The sequence below is a fragment of the Polyodon spathula genome, chromosome 23 (assembly GCF_017654505.1).
Source record: "Polyodon spathula isolate WHYD16114869_AA chromosome 23, ASM1765450v1, whole genome shotgun sequence".
NCBI classification, from domain to species: Eukaryota; Metazoa; Chordata; class Actinopteri; order Acipenseriformes; family Polyodontidae; genus Polyodon; species Polyodon spathula.
In genome coordinates, this window is record NC_054556.1 from 13,160,709 (window position 1) to 13,176,651 (window position 15,943).

At 36.1% G+C, this 15,943-nt stretch overlaps 1 protein-coding gene across 2 annotated transcripts in view; it reads left to right on the plus strand.

Annotated features, from left to right (window-relative positions):
* Positions 1-15,943, plus strand: part of LOC121298476 (transmembrane and coiled-coil domains protein 1-like) — a 41,970-nt gene that overhangs the window by 12,937 nt on the left and 13,090 nt on the right. The window contains exon 1 of one of the 2 annotated variants that reach the window (XM_041225603.1): positions 4,343-4,660. The exons of the other annotated variant lie outside the window; for it this stretch is intronic. Coding sequence (XP_041081537.1) covers positions 4,622-4,660 — 39 coding nt within the window. The 5' untranslated portion in view covers positions 4,343-4,621. Of the gene's footprint in view, positions 1-4,342; positions 4,661-15,943 lie in introns of those variants that run through there. 2 annotated transcript variants of the gene reach the window in all.

The window sequence follows — 15,943 nt, forward strand, 5'->3', positions numbered from 1 at the left end:
TTGGTTGTGCTAGAATAACCTCACTTCCAGGGGCTGCGGCCTCATGCCTTGCCAACACCCTGTCGTGACTTATTGCTTACACATCTGATTCTCCCACCAATTTAAGGGTATGTTTTTGAGATGTTTAAGAATCAGATTTTTTAGGTATACTTAAATAGGTTGTTGTGATGATAATATACTATTTTTATTCCCCCATACCTTTTTTCCCCACAGGGGTGATTAACTGTACCTCTCATTAACATCACTAAATGCTATACAAATATAGTGGGGCTATGATATCAGGTTTAACAGGTTGAGAGATCCTGAAAACTGCTTCTCACATTATTATTATTATTGTTATTATTATTATTGTATATTTAGATTTTTTTTTTTTGCTAGTATTCATTGTTTTTCAGGTAGTGACGTTATTCTTGGTGAACAGCTGTTCTCCATTAAAATGTATATGCTCTTTTCCTTGAGTAACTATTAAAAAAACTAACAAACAAAAAAAAAACTAACGTTGCCATGTACTGTATAATAAAGTTATATTACTAATGACTACACCCTATCACTTGACTTACCAATTGTGCCACAAATCGAACAATATGTATATATACAGCAGTTCCGTGTAATTTTCACTGAACCATCACATTTCAATTGAAAGCCGGTTAAACTTTGAAACCACACAATTAGTTTGTGCTGTGTACAATCTCCAAAGCGCTTTCAATTAAAAACAAATTGTCGATTTTTAATCTGTAAACAGGTGAGTTTCAGGTGAGTGGCAAATGCAGATCCAGATTATAAACACACAAGCATAGCAATAGTGTGTAACGTCTTCATAAAAAACAAAACAAAAAAAACGAACCGACATTTAATTTGAACATGTTGACGCTCTTAAATGATATCATTAGGTTCTGCAGAGTGTTTTCGATTAAAAGGGAATTGTCGGCTTTTAATTGGCCAATTATCATCATGTATGTTTTGCCTTATCTCAATTTAAAACTTTTAAACTTCAACATCAATAGATCGAAGAATTGTAACAAGAGGGATTTTTTTTTAAACCCTACCTTAAGACGTTACTTCTGCATCGGCCACTCAAAACTCACCTGTTTACAGTTTAAAAGACAACAGTTTATTTTTATTTGAAAGCATTTTGGAGATTATACACAGCACAAACTAACAGTGTTGTATGATTTCCACTACTGTTAGACTCTGGTCTTGCAGTACTATAAAACATTAAATGTTTGCAAGCAAGATATTTTCACAAATGTTACAGTTTCTTATATTTGTATATTTTTTATTCATATACTGTTTTTTATGTGGTTCATGTGGTGGCACAACTCTGCAGCAGGTATACTGGCCTATACCACAGAGTACACTGTGTTGGAATTCCTCTGGCTTCAGGTATCGTTACACATGAACTAAGACACTTTACTCACATTCTGAGCAACCCTACCTGGTGGCTTTGTCCTGGTCTATTTGCATGTAAATTATTATTTATTTCTTAGCAGACACCCTTATCCAGGGCACCTTAAAATAGTTACAAAATATCACAGTACAAAGTATCGCATTACAAAATATCACATTGTAAAGTATCACTTCTTTTTTTTTTTTATTCCACTGTGAAATACTGACATGAGGGGTGGGGATTAGCATTTTAAACTTTATTTTTTCGGTGTTGTTATCTCCAGCGGGAAAATCTGATGGCCTCCTTTGCTTTGTATCCAAAGATGGCCATCATATGCGGTCATTTGACTTTTTGGTTTTCGGATGATACAAATCAGTCATAAACATTCATGTAAACAGTGCTGAAGGTGACTAGGCCCATGAAAGTGTATTCTAGGACTGTCAAGGTCAGGGGTCTTGGCGAGCAATGCAGCCTTTCGTTGTTTTCTTCACGAGTCAGGGTCAAAGTAGAAGTTTACCGGAGTTTTTATACTGGTTTGGTTATGATAGTTGGTGTTGTGCACCATCTTCCGGAATTTAGACACATTCATAATAGTCAAGCAGGGAAACCTTTTAAAAGTATGTAACTCGTGCTACAGGTATGTGTTGTATATCTTGTCTCTGTTATGTTCCCCAGAAGAAATATTCTTTCTTTAGGTACTAAACATGTCAGGGTACGTTCTTGATTAAAGTTGTAAATAGCTGCTTTCTAGGGGACTGTGATGTGGTGCACTCCCCTTGTGCATAGTACTTTATGTATGTATTAATTTGTGGTGGTGGTGTATTATTATTATTATTATTATTATTATTTATTATTATTATTATTATTATTATTATTATTATGTGTTTGTGTGCGGGCGGACAAAACCGTCCGTCGTTGTTTGAGACCGGCAAAGCCAGAATGTGGTTGGCCTGGATAAGGTTGAATCCCCATCCTAAGTAGCTCATGGGAATGTGGCTAGAGCCTTAAGTTAATTGTTTAATGGGTAATTAAGGCTAATTAATGGGTAATTAAAGTTAAGAGCGAGAGCAAATGCTACCAGCCAGCAAACACAGGTACTCGTTGTTGAGAATTATTATTGTGTTTGTTATTTTACTTTGGCCAGTGTGCCCTTTATTTTGTGTGTTGCTCAAACTGTTTTTTTTTATTTTTATTAATTAATAAAAAGCTGAGCACCCTTGCGCCTCTGTTTACCCCGTACATTTTTTGTTATTGTTTCATTTCCCTGGTCTGACGTCACCACTGCAGCCCTCACTGCCACAGGGACCTGCTGACTGTATATTCTGTGTTTGTCAGGGATATGACAGTTAAACTCCTGTCTTGCGCTTGTATTAATTTTTAGAAGTGAGTAGTTTTTCGAGATTTACAATTATACTGTATTTACAGTATAATCGTAAATCTAGAAAAACTACTCACTTCTAAATCTTTTGTAGTCATTTTTGTATTACTTTAGTATAAATACATGTTAATTTGGATTCATATGTTGTTTTTTTCTGACTTTATGTGAATGAAAAGACACACATTTGCCCGTTTTCCCATTGGAAATAGTGATATTTTGAAATATCACTGCCCTGGTCACAAAAGCAAAGTTTATGGGGAATAATAGCTATTTTCTATACTTTTGAGGCATAAGTAATTAGGAAATAACACTTACTACCCAGGAACAAAAATTGTGTTACATAGTGTTATCAGCCAGATTGTTCTTATTAATAAGATAAGATTTATTATTCTGATAGAGGCAACTACTGTCAATTCGTTGATTGTACTTTGTACTTTTTTTTTTTTTTTTGTAAATTTAGTAGTCGCTGATTGATTTTACCCCGTTTCTCTCCCAATTTGAAATGTCCAATATTAAGAAGTAAATAGTTCTGATAAATATAGCCTTGCACATCCCCATGTGTTGCTACAACTGTTTAAATAACGGACCTGTAATTTTTATTTTCATTGTTAACTGACAACTTTTTACACTTACAAGTTTAAAGTCAGTTTCAAAATGGCTGCTTAATGCACTGATAGTGTAAGGACTGTTGCCCACATTGTCAAACAGGTAACCCAGCAACAACAGTCCATGATCGGTACATTCTGGTACAGAACAAAAAAGCCAGAGCACTTGTATTTTATTTATTTTAAATCGTTCTTCCTGCAGCAATTTAGAGGACAGATCTTAGCCTCCAGTGCATTAGAGTGTAGATTTTAAAAATAGCTTTAAAGTAGCTATAGGGTAATAAAATGAAGTGCTTATAGATTTACTTTATTCATTTATGACAGTGTTTTTAGGTTGCGTATAAACATTTATGGCCCTATTGCAATTACAGTTTACAGCATGGAATACAAATATTTTAACAATATAAATCTAATAAGAACCATCATTTAAGTGCTTCTTCGTGCATCTGCAGCTGCACTTTCGTGCTAGTTTTACACTGTTAAAATTGGCTTTTTGTCCCACTTCATACCAGTATTGTGGTGATTGTCAGTCACTATTTATTCAATTGTCTTGTAATAGTTTTAAACATATCGATTCTGGAAACATTGCTCACATTATAATTACACTCATGAAAATGTGTACCTAAAATCAGTACTAGAGAATGAAGAATGATGTATTGTTAAAATATGTCAACCAATTTAATTTAATACAATATTCTTCTCTTCGGGCTAATTTTGAGTACAGTGTCAGACTGGCATTATAACTTTAATCATGTTTTTTTTTTTCTGGTGTAGTCTTTACCAGATTTGATTGGAGGTGTGTATGTTTATTCAGAGTTCAATTGAGGTTCTTATCTCTTGCCTGTTTTGATGCCCCACCCTTGTGCTCTGAAAAGAAAAAGGAGTCTCTCTCTCTCTCTCTCTCTCTCTCTCTCTCTCTCTCTCTCTCTCTCTCTCTCTCTCACACACACAGATACAGAGAGAGGGTCAGGTGGCTGTAGCTCCAGCAGCCTCTGAAAGCTAAAAGCACCAAGAGGAGGAGGGGTGGTAGACCTAGTCAGCACAGATCCCCCTCCCCAACCAAACATCACAGCGGACTTGCAGGAAGTGTTAACATGCATGTGAAAATCAGAAGATAACACAGAGAGCTGGGGCAGTTGCTTTTCATTAACATCATGTAGCAGCACTGAGACTGACTGACTGTCTGACAGGGTCCTGTCTATCAAGGGTTAACACTGCTGTTGCTTTGTCTGAAAGATAATAAAAGTGACAATGGTACAGCGCTTCAGTCTGAGGAGGCAGTTTTCTAAGGTGGGTCTGTGTGTGTGTGTGTGTGTGTGTGTGTGTGTGTGTGTGTGTGTGTGTGCGTGTGCGTGTGTCAGTCTCTTAATACAAAGGGGAAGTAGATACTTACTCCCTCTCCCTCTTTTCATCCCTGTCTTTGTTCATTTCCAGACACACTGGTCCAGTCTTGTTGGCAGGTTTCTTTATGATTATGGCAGGTGGTTTAACTGTACAAGCCTCGCAGGCACTGTGGTTTTCTTGTCCTAATGTGATTGTAATTAACTGTACCTGCTGCCTCTCTCTCTCAAGTGACAGCTGCACAGCAGAAAACGTTTGTGTTTACATTACAAATAGCAAGCCGGATGTATTCTTGATTGCCAAATTGTGCCTGAATGAAGTATGTTCATTTTAGTTTTTTTTTTTTTTCTAAAATCAGATCCTTGCCTAATTTAATTATTGGTAGAATTTAAAACAATTCCGAGTGGAATTCAGATTTGACCTTGTTTAAAAAAAAAATGAATGTCAACCCTTTGTTTCAGCTAATATATGTAAATTCCATCTTAAACTAATGTTTTCAGTATTGCTGATTTTAACAAATAATAACTGCTCATTTTAAGATAACTGGTTTGTTCTGTTGTTGGGTTTAGTGAAAAGATCAATTGAGTAAACTAGGTTTGGTACCAGAAGTTAAAGGTTGTAATCCTTGCTGCATTAAAAGTCCATATGGTGTTTTATATATATATATATATATATATATATATATATATATATATATATATATATATAAAACAAACACTGAGGTAGTAAAGACAGTAATTTGTAGGCATCTGGTTTGTGGTTTTGGTTTGCTGGCTCAGTTTTGCATGTTTTTGCAGCAGTGAGCTATTGTTAATCTTGTGATGCAATGCATAGTTGTGTACCTAGCGATTTAAAGTGTGTATTCTAGATCCAGTTCAGCAACATTTGCAGGGATTAACCAAGTATGTTGGTATCCCTCAGTTGGTATTTATTATGCAGTATTTCTACACAGATGACTGAATCTATAAAAATACCTAGACTGTTTAGGTCAGACTAGGTTGGGAAACAAGTCTTATAAAAAATTGCTTTAACCCAGGGGTTAGGTGGGTTTACTTGAATAAATAGTCTAATGAATAAACACAGTAGAAGGGAGGTAGGACTAGGCATATTTTCTCAAAAGTTGCATCTTTCTGACATGCTTTGAGTGTGTTCATGACAGATGATGTGCATTCATTAAAAAAAAAAAAAATGGTTTAGTTCATGACTTGAGCCTTACCTCGTTTACATGCAATACTCTAACAGCATGTATTTAATCCCAACATTATTCTTTTTAATTTATGTCATTAAATCATTTTATTTAGTTTGATCTGCCTTTCGTGTCTTCATTTTAACAAAACGAAAGCGTGCTGAGCTACCTGTTTGATCCAGAGCTTCCACCGAATGTTGAAATAGGGTTGCATTGCTTTGTCAAGGCCGGCCAACTCCCATCAATCCCAAGCCTAATATTATATTAATAAAAGCCAAGGTTTTTGCAAAGTTGACTGCTGGCATAAAGACATACATTGCAGGGATTCTGTAGCTACATAAGATGAATAAAGATGTGTTATTTAATTAAAACAGTAGTAATAGATTTGAAGAGCTACTGTGATAAACAAACACTAGCTTTCAAGACACCAAACGTCTCTTCTTCAAGGGTATGTGGCAATCGTAAGAAATAGGTGTTACTGTTTATCTACCTAATGAATTGCCAGATGTTGTGTGTATCTGTAAATCTTAGTTAATTGAATAGACTGTAAAATATCTATTATCAATATTACCTTGATTTAACAAAGCAAAAAAACTAAAAGTTAAAACAAATTATACAATTATACCTTTTACTACTTTTGTTAACAAGCTTAAAATATAATACCGGTAACCCGTTAGGCTATAAAATATTAATGCAAATAATGTATAGATTATTGCATTCATCTTAGTTTGGGGCAAAATTTATAATAATTTGTGCTTTTGGTGTGGCATAGGTCACTGTAAAGCAACAATGTTATTGTTTCTTTTTTTAAACTTGCATGTCTGTGTTTTGCTTTGCTTGATTAGGGAACGCTGCATACACCCAGAACCCATTTTACATTTCATGGGAAAACTGGGTGGTTTATTTATTTTTTTTATCATTTAACTCAGGTTTAGAGATACCTTTAGTGCTGTCAGACTTATAGAGCTGTCACCACCCTTGCATGCACCCTGGTCCATGCATTCATGTTGCACCTCCATAAAACCCGATTAGTTCTTGTCTTTCACTTTATACCCAGTGGAAACTGGAACACTGCCATTCATCCCCACCTTTCACGATCATGTAAACTCTGATTGTATTAAAGAGAGGCAGGTTTTAATACTCAGTTAAGCACCGTTTTAGTAACTCTGTACTGTATATATTTAATGCTTTGGTTTGTGACAACAAAATGTGGTTAGCAGCTGTGCTTTAAAACAGGCTCAGTGTGATTTGTATGCATGCAGAACAGAGATCAGAAGTAAGCCAATTGTGCAAATGAGTTCTCTACAAGAAACGCATTGTCATGTTACTGTAACTGAACTTCTAACTTTTTAACTGGCATATCGATGGCAGATATTGCTCGGGTAGTATTTCTACTTTCAAGCTAATGTTCTGGTCATGGTAAAGACTAAAGGACATATTCAAGAAACACAATGATGAAACCGCTGCTGCTGCTGAATCGTTGGGATCCCTTGTTCCATTCCATTCAGTTTGATCTGTTTTGATTTTCACTGCACTTCCTGCTTTAGTTATGCTTACTTTAAACAAGACCTTATTTATCATGAAAGCTGGTTTAGAATTGATGTTGAAACTGACATGCCCCCCCTACCACAAACACTTGGCACAGTTACAACATAATCTCTTTGGACAATAAGTGCACTGTACAGAGCATGTGGGTAGCTGGAGTCCCATTTTACATTGTCATCAGAACACAGATTTAATCAGTGAATGCCCACTATTCCATTGTTGTAACAGTAGTTTGTAACCCTCTGCAGAATATTTTATTGCAAACCCACCTCAAAAGCCCATACAGTAGCTCCCAGTTGCTGGGTTAACTGTTTTTTTATTGGTATAAGGATTGAATTTATATTGTTAACCATAGAAAACATTGTTATTACTAAAACTAATTTAATTAATTTCAGAACATTGTACCTTAAATGATCCTGTTGATTTCAGCATTGGAAATGTGACATATTCCATACACTCACCACTCACTTTCTTTTGCTTTAACAGAATAAAAAAAAAAAAAAAAATGTTATATTAGTTGCAGTGGAAATGGATATGAATCCATCTGCCTCCATGTTTGCACATTCTCAGAAGAAGTTCATTATTAACTGCGGCCATTGCCTCAGTAAACAGACCTTACAGTGGATGCTTTCTGTAGCCTTGTTTAATTGATAACACCAAATGTGTGCTGGGCTGTATTGTGCTGTCCTCATGAAAATAGCTTATCCAGCAACAGATGTGGTCCTGTTTATACATGAAAGGTGCAATAATTCAGTTTGTCCTTAACAACAAATCAAATGAGCCATTTAAAATAATTAGAGCAAATGTCTGTTTATCGTGCTGTGAAAATTACTGAACTGTGTCACCTTTTTACACAAATAAGTTGTGTTTTAAACCAACAACATAGATATATATATATATATATATATATATATATATATAATATATATATATCTATATAGTCATATAGATATATAATAATATAGTTTTTTTTAGATGCCTTTTACTGTTTGTTCTTCTTGTGTTGGAGAAAAGGTAGTTCCTTAAAATCTTATTGTTCTGACGTTTCACTCAGGTAGCCAGAGATTAAATGCATTACAATTTTAAAAGGAGCTGACATTTTACCCAAACTAATACTTCAAGTGCAGTAAAGAAAGCAGGAGCAGAGGACACATTTGGATATGCATTAGATGTAGACAGAGGGAAGGAGACGCTTCTTCACACAGAGTGGTGAGAGTATGGAACGGGATGCCAAGTCATGTTGTTGAGAGGGAATCACTTGGATCCTTTAAGAGCCAACTTGGCAAAATTCTGAGATCAATCAAATATATATTTTTTAACTTTTGGGCATATGTGACACTAGAGAATTAAGCTTTTGATGAGATTTTACTAAAGTGTATGGGGTCCCTTAAAAAAAAAAAGTTTATAATAGTAAAAGCATTGCAAAGTGTAGTAAAGCATAGGAAAGCCCAGAGGTAAAGTAACATGGCAACTGGTTAACTATGTTAAATGTTAACCATGGGGAAACGCCAGATCATTGTGCAGATTTATTGTGGTAATGGGTACAGGAGCTGTTGCACTTCAGTGCCTTACCTGTGAGCTGATGTAGATTCGGTGCTTGAGCCAACACATCCTGCTAGCATCTGATTTAGTGAGCATGGTAAAGCACGCTGCATTAAGCATGCTCTCTTTTAATTAATGAAGTTTCTGAGAAAAGTTGCACAATTCATAATATGCATCACATCATTAACAGTGTTATGCATGTACTTTTCTTATACAACTTCCAGATGAAGCACTAGTTCTACTCAGTGCAGCTAGAAAACCACAAGCTGTTTTTTTAAGTGGTTAAACACTGTTGCTCAAGTGTGAGAAAGTTCAGCCTCTATGCAGAGCAACATTATCTTCAATCATGTGTTCTATATTTCACATACAGCATAGAGAGCAGTGGTTAGTGCACAGGGCTACAGGTTTAACCAGCCTATGTTGGAGCTCACCATATTGCAGCCCCTGTCAGAGTTAATTCAGAACACATAAATAAAATGGCTCTAATGCTTAACACTGCAGGCTTAGTAGTCAATCTGACAGGACTCCGGACAGTTTCCCTGCTAATCTTGATGCCTTTCCTCAGAGGATGTGTCATTCTCAGTCCTGCCTTCTCATTGGTGGAATCAGTGGCTTGATATTGAGTGCCACAAATCGCTTCTATAAGTGACTTGTCCCCCAGCCAAGACTTCAGTTAAAAGGCTATGATGCTAACCAAGTCGTCATATGGCTGAAAGCAAGTACCTCGCAGAAGAGACTCTAGACTCCAAAACGGCCATATCACTGGATACAGTTGGGCTACTGAAAAGTTATTCTTCAAAAAAAAAGTATTTCAAATGTTGCTGGCTGGGAGTTCAAAGTGGATAATTACAATGTCATCCACTTCACCCTAATCTTAACCCCAAGCTGATGAGGGGCATATTTAATTATTCACAATGAACCCAAAGATAATGGGGTCCTAACAGTGAAAACTACTGTAGTTGTGGAAGGATGGGAAAGTAATGTATTAAAACTGGTGTAAAAATCACCTTACAGCATGAAAAATAACAGCATTTATATGAATTGTTTTCACAGGCTGACATATTTATGTGTATATTTCTATGTGTGGAACGAGAGTCTGGGATATGATATCCAGGAAGGAAGTTGCAGTTGGCTTTGCCCTCAGTGCGGCTTTATGACCTGATTTACTTCCTGTTCTTTCGCGCTGCTTGTTCAGATGACTCAAAACCCTATTTCCACTGTACCACATCGCACACACCGCTGCAGACAGATCCTGTTTCCTGTTGTTTATAAATGCTGTATGCTATTTAAATTCTTTACATACTGAATCCCAGACTAACACCTGCTCACCCACAAATGTATCAAGGCTTTGTAGCTGTGTCTGTGAAATATCATTTTTGCATATGGGTCGGTTCATATCAAATTATTGCAGACACCTATGGATGGTGCCTGTTCGTCTGTAGGTCACTTTAACAAAGCAGAATTAATTTCTGGGACCATGCATGTCACAAACATTAATTCAACTTTTGGGGAATTTGTTTTGTATCACTTGTGCTGTAGTTGTCTTTGAAATTTAACATTAACATTTAACAAGTCAATTGATACTTAGACATGTAGTGGCCTCAAAGTCCCAGGCTCCTAAAATCTAACTACTGTGTCAGAGATCTGGAAGTATTGAAATAAGACACTCTAGTTTACTATTCCTTAATTATACATTACATAAGGGTGATTCCAGATTAAATCAATCAATTTGTTGTATATTTTTATGATTTTCCTTTAAGTAAATTATTCCAATTTAGTTTCTGCTTGAAATTACTTGCAAGCACAAGAAAATCATCTGATCTGCCCCAGGGTTACAAAGTGATCAATTGGCTGAGCAGTTCTAACTTCTTCCTTCTTCCCTGCTCACCTAGCGTGACCCTCTGCTCCCATTGCTGTGTACTTTGAATATCACAAAGCTCCTCTGAGCTTCAGGAACATGTCAGTTTCCTTCACTGAAGTACAGAGTGACTAATAGAATTAGTAACGTACTAGCATGGTGTCACTAAATGTATTTAAGGTCACGGAACGCGCCTAAGAGTGACATAAATAAGCTGTTAATGTCCAGCAGTGGACAGTGTGCAGGCAATGGATCCACAGGATCAGCATGCTTCTACTGATGCTTTGTGCATTAGGGTCTGGAAGTTATTTTCATAGAAAGTGCATTCATTCACCATACAAAGAGCTGTTTTTACCTGTTATTAAAAAAAAAAAAAAAAAATCATGTCAACTTTGACTTCATTTGAGAGATATTTTTGAGACCCAGAATTCCTGATGCTGTAGGTTGTACTGGGACCCTCCTACTGGGGATTTCCCAAGGAGTCCTTTGTTTGGTAGATCATGCCAGGAGAACATTGGTTGAGGACCAGTTTGTACTCATTTTCGCTAACCACTACATGCAATGAATTCAATCAGCCACACCAAGGTTTAGTTTTGTGCTCCTTCTTTACTGCTAACATCAACCCCTGCTTCATTATTTCACAACGCAATCTATTGTTTTGTTTCTCCTGTGCTGTAATGAATGACCTTGTGCATTTTAGAAACAAAGCAAATACAGTGAATTAAAGTATTTGAAACGTATGTTACAGATATTGTCAATGACACATTTTGAATAAGTTAACCCAAAACAGAACTGAGCACTAATAGTGTGATGTAGCTGCACAAATTGGATTTAAAAATGATGGCAAGGAACCTGGTGAAAGAGTTTAGTTCATTGTGCTGATGTGTACATACTTCTAGGGTGGAGTGAGACCAGTTCAATTATAGTAGCTTTAATGCTGTTACTGTTTTGTCTTCTCCACTGTAATAATATCTGCAGGATTCTGTGTAGTGCGGCAACTGTAGAGACAGACTGCAGCCTCAGTTTGTTACAGTTCCTCAGTGTTATAGTATGGGTTCAGGCTCCACTACACAGTCTCTAGGAAAATATACATGCAGTAATCAGAGAGCATGAGGAGAAATAGGTATTGTAACTGGATCGGCACAATCAAATTGAATCTGCTCTGTTTATTGTATGAATTGGCGTTTTTCTGAGTCTAAGCTAAGTCTGTTGAATTGGGCCCTTTGTTCTCGCTGCCAGGTCAATTCCAGTAATTTCCCAGCAGTAACTCATGGGTTAATCACTGCTATTTCTCTTCATATAATTTTGATTACATTTGTAACCTTACGATTTAGCGACTTGCTTTTTATCAACTTTCTTAGCTTTTTTTTTTTTTTTAAATGTGGATGCCACCCACAGATACCCACACAAAATTAAATCATTGCTAAATAATAAATATAGGTTGCACATACAGTACTGCACATGTCCACATAGTTAGCTGCCTGCATCCTGAATTAAGTTTTTTGAGTGTAGTTTAAACTTGTGAGGAGTGTGCACTCTACATTGAAATCTTTTATTTTCCCATGTTACCAAAACAAACAAAAACATGTTGTTCTAGAGCTGATCCATGCCCTAATCTGCACCTAAGAAGAGCAGCAGTATTGTTATGAAAACAAAGTTGAATAAAAGAAATGCTTAGCTAGATTTGCTTAGTTTGGTTATGCAATTGCCGCTTTTGACTCTGCAGACAAAGCTTTGGAACATTCTTGATCCCCTTTTGATTCCCTGGTAAGAAAAGAACAGCTTATGAGAGCTATTTCCCAGCATTTCAGTACAGTACTGTGTCACAGCATTCCTGTACATTCTCATTCAAATAACATGTCCTTCTTAACCCAGTATGCCATGGCCATGGACACAGCAAAGTAGCCCCCTACCCCTGACCTGCACGTTGTCATGGGTCACATCAACCATTATATTACACATTTTAACCAAGCAGCACAATGGTTTTTATTTAAGGACAGTTATAACATACATTAGTTTAACTCAGCTGATCAGTTACGAAGAATAATATGAAAGTGATAATGCATTTACATATGAATAGCACATTTCTAAATGTACTAAGAAATTTTAAAAAAAAAAAAAAATAAATAAATAAATAAGAGCTAGCTTAAGTAACTGTGCTTATTAGGCTGAGGAGGAAGCCGTGTGAAGAGAAGGTTTACAGAGGCTGTTCAGCAACTGATCTAAGAAGGTGGAATGTACTTCAGCAATCAGCACAGACAGAATGCAGGCTGAGCTTTAGAAAGGGAAAACAGTGTTTTGATGCCACCTACTGGATACATTACCAAATTAAACCTTTTAGTGGATACCAGCGTACATTCGGTGGATTTGGGCCATCTGCTTTTTCATTACACTGACAGCATTTCATCTGGCAGCTCTAATTTAGTATATACAGCTGTGGGGATATGTATATGACTGACATATTTGGTTGATCAGCATGGCATGTCAATCAGCATGGCATGTCAATCAGCATGGCATTTCAATCCCTCCATTCTTAAGGCAGGAATAATGTATAAGCTGCAGTTGTATACTTTCCTCTATCAGTCCGTATCATAATCACCTGATTTCATTATTGGTGACTAATCCTACATTAGCCCTTTGTTTAGGGCACATAACCAGGAGCAAGTTAGTTATTTATCCAGGCAGTGATCCTCTGCATCTGCTGGACTAATGGAGTGCGTCACTATATTGAACAGCATATACTGTACTGCCTTGGCTTTGTCTTCAGAATAATACTACAGTGTTTTTTTTTTTTTTTTTTTTTTTTTTGAATGGACTATAAGCCTTAAATGTACAGAAGAGTACACAATAATGAACCCGCCAGCAAAAAAATATATCATTTTTATTCATACAGATTTTTTCCGTCATCCTTTACCAAAGAATGTAGGTCAAAATCATGATTTTTTTCATTGAGTTAAATATTCTAAATATGATTTCTAGTCTTTAAAAGCCCTAATAAAACATTGGTCTTATGGGCTTGCTGGTCCTATATGATCACTAAAACATCTTGATGTTTCATATAACTTTCTTAAAGGATTACTGTTTAATATACTAACCCTAATGGACTGTGGTCATTCCTGATGTGCTCTCCAGTGTGACTCTGTGTCAGGTGTAATCAGCCCAGGTGAACTGAGAGCAAGCACTGGCGCAAAGACCTACCCAAAACAATACATTCAAATAATACAAATATAACTGGACAAACTGATCAAGGTCAATGTCTAGCATGTCTATTGGTAAGGAATGTCGGCACTGGGCAGTTCAGCATCTCTTGCTATAAACTTGCATTTCCTGTGAAAATGTACAGGTGCTTTTTTATCATTTTCGATAACTCGCCAGTATAAGTAAAATGTATATACTGTAGGTTTGATTTAATGTATTTAAATTATACCACACAATAAATATTTCCCAGCCTCAGAAAACTGTAATTCAGTTAGCCAAAACAAGAAAACAGAAAGGAACGCTTTTCTTATTATTATATTACTCAAAACATTACCCAGTCCCTAGTCAACCTGGGGACATTTTTCATCCAAATGCTGCAGAATCATAAATATCAAAGTTGAATTAATCTGTCACATCAGACTTTGAAAAAAAAAAAATCTTTACGTAACTCATTGCAAATAGAGCAGATTGTGTTGTATGTATTTTACATATCAAATTGAGTTTACTCTACAGCTCTGCAGACTGGCATGCTGGGATCACAGTGCACAGTCTCTTCCATTGTGCTGGCTAAGCTGCTCCTTTCCTCCCTTGAACTGCCACATTCTATTAATAAGACACAATGTGTCTAGATCCGGTCCCAGTGGACCCCTAAGTCTAACTCCAAAATAGAATTTTACTGGGCTCTTCAGAGTGGTTCCTACAGCTGCTTTTGAGTTATGTCGTGTTCTGTTGACAACAAGCACAGCTCCAGTGCAGCAAAACAAATAGAACAGATGCCATTCCATTACCTGCTAGTCTAGCCTTAAACAGCTGAATCTCTGTCTTGTGAGTAACATTCACTTTTATGAATGTTATTGTATGCTGTAGCTATTTAAATATCTTAAACCGTCGGGATATCTGTTTAAGTCTTTAATTTGAACGATTATGGTTTTTACATCCTAACTGCTTAACCTAGAAATATTGTACGTGATTTTCTTTGTTTATGAAAGGTTGCACAATATAGAGTTCTGGTACGGTATACAGATCACTCCCATGCAGTGATGTTTGAGGACATTCATATGCAGTATATCCATGACAAATTTATAAACGTGCATAAAATTACAATTTTGCACAGTATTTTGAACTCAGCAGCTTTGGTCTTCTTACAAAACAAAAATGTTTTTGATTTCTGGTGCTAAGCTTTCAATATTTGCCACCTCTTTTACTCTATTGATACTGCAATAGATAACTGTGATGCAGTTTTTATCTGTGGTTGTAGTATAACTAGATGGCTATAATGGCATGTTTAGCAGTAAAACTGTATAGCTTGAGTCGGATTTGTGCCGTTGAATGGCTTTCTGTGCTCCGAGTGGCTAAAATGACCTAGAGCGTCATAAAACTTGATAAACCCTCATCCAGTTGTCATAAAACTTTATAGGGCTCGTCACGTTATCTAAGATGAGTTCTAATCTACTGGTTTCTGTGAAACCACCTGAACTGGATCCTTCTTTGAAGGAGCATAAGACATATGTCAGTACTTACCCCAGATATATTTTGGGAAATGCTGTTCATTTGTTTTGAAAAACGTTTCTAAACTTCAGCACTTGCACAGAATAAATGTATGTTTTTTAAATTACTAATTACTAGTTAAGGCCATTCTTCAAAACTGTTTTGAGCAAATTTAGCTGGCTATACTCATAATTATATTTTCAATAAAATATGTACGACATTCACAAAATACAACAAATAAATAAAATGCTGCATACATCACATATTATTGAACTAAAGCTGTAAGTGCATGAAAATATATCATTTTTTTGTCTCTATTGGCTACTGCACTTATATACTTTCTATACTGGGCTTAATGTATTTGTCAGGATTAACTAACAACTCCTTATATGATTTGAAATACTTCAATCATGTT